At 36.3% G+C, this 993-nt stretch overlaps 1 protein-coding gene across 1 annotated transcript; it reads left to right on the forward strand.

Annotated features, from left to right (window-relative positions):
* Positions 1–45: 45 nt before the first annotated feature.
* Positions 46–987, forward strand: LOC108764416 (cytochrome P450 9e2-like; the record flags this gene model as incomplete). The annotated part of the gene is made up of 1 exon (XM_018512664.1): positions 46–987. A coding segment is annotated over exon 1 (942 nt), but the record flags the coding sequence as incomplete, so codon positions are not given.
* Between the last annotated feature and the right edge of the window lie 6 nt (positions 988–993).

Consider the following 993-nt stretch of genomic DNA (forward strand, 5'->3'; position numbering starts at 1 on the left):
AGAAATGGTATCATCCACATACCATCTATTCCAATACTAGGTGCCATGGTACCAATTATATTTTGCCAAATGTCATTTGTCGATTTCACCAGAAAAATATACTATTTTAATCGAGACGCAAAATACATTGGATTTTACGCTACAACGAAGCCTGTTCTTATGCTCCGTGATCCGGAAGTGATCAAGGATGTTGTCATCAAGAATTTCGACACATTTACCAATAATCCCGCTTTAGCTGATACTAATGACTATGTGCTTTCACAGAATCTGTTTGGCCTACAAAACGCAAAATGGCGACACGTAAAAAATCTACTATCTCCGTTCTTTACGTCTCATAAGCTGAAGACTATATTTACTTTGATGTCGAAACATGCTGCGGATTTTGCTGAATTGATGTTAACACTGCCAGCGGATAAAAGCGACGTTAATATGAAAGATATCTTCGATAGATATACGAACGATGTCGTTGCCTTATGTATTTACGGAATGAAGATCGATTCTATAAGAAATCCGACAAACAAGTTTTATGTTTGTGGCAAAGATATAACTTATATGTCAGCAATACGCAGCATAAAGTACATTTTTATTAGAACCTTTCCAAAGCTTGGACGAATACTCAATATAAAATTGTTAAATAATTCAGAAATGAAGTATTTTGAGAGTAGGATAAAGAACGAGATTGTCATTCGCAATGCTGAGCATGTTTCACGTCCGGATATGATACAATTAATGTTGGATAACAGAGGTAAAGAGGGTCAAATACAATTGGATGTGGACGATATTGTCGCGCAAGCCTACGCTTTCTATTTCGCTAGCTTTGAAACTACTTCAAGCGTGATGTCTTTTATAACATACAAAATCGCAACTAATCCAAGTATTCGGGTCAAATTGCGACAAGAGATAGATGAGCTCTTGAACGAATCGGACGGAAACGTAACTTATGAAGCTGTTAATAAACTCAAATATTTAGATGCAGTAATAAAGGAAGCTCTC

This window comes from Trachymyrmex cornetzi, unplaced genomic scaffold (assembly GCF_001594075.2).
Source record: "Trachymyrmex cornetzi isolate Tcor2-1 unplaced genomic scaffold, Tcor1.1 scaffold4202, whole genome shotgun sequence".
NCBI lineage: Eukaryota > Metazoa > Arthropoda > Insecta > Hymenoptera > Formicidae > Trachymyrmex > Trachymyrmex cornetzi.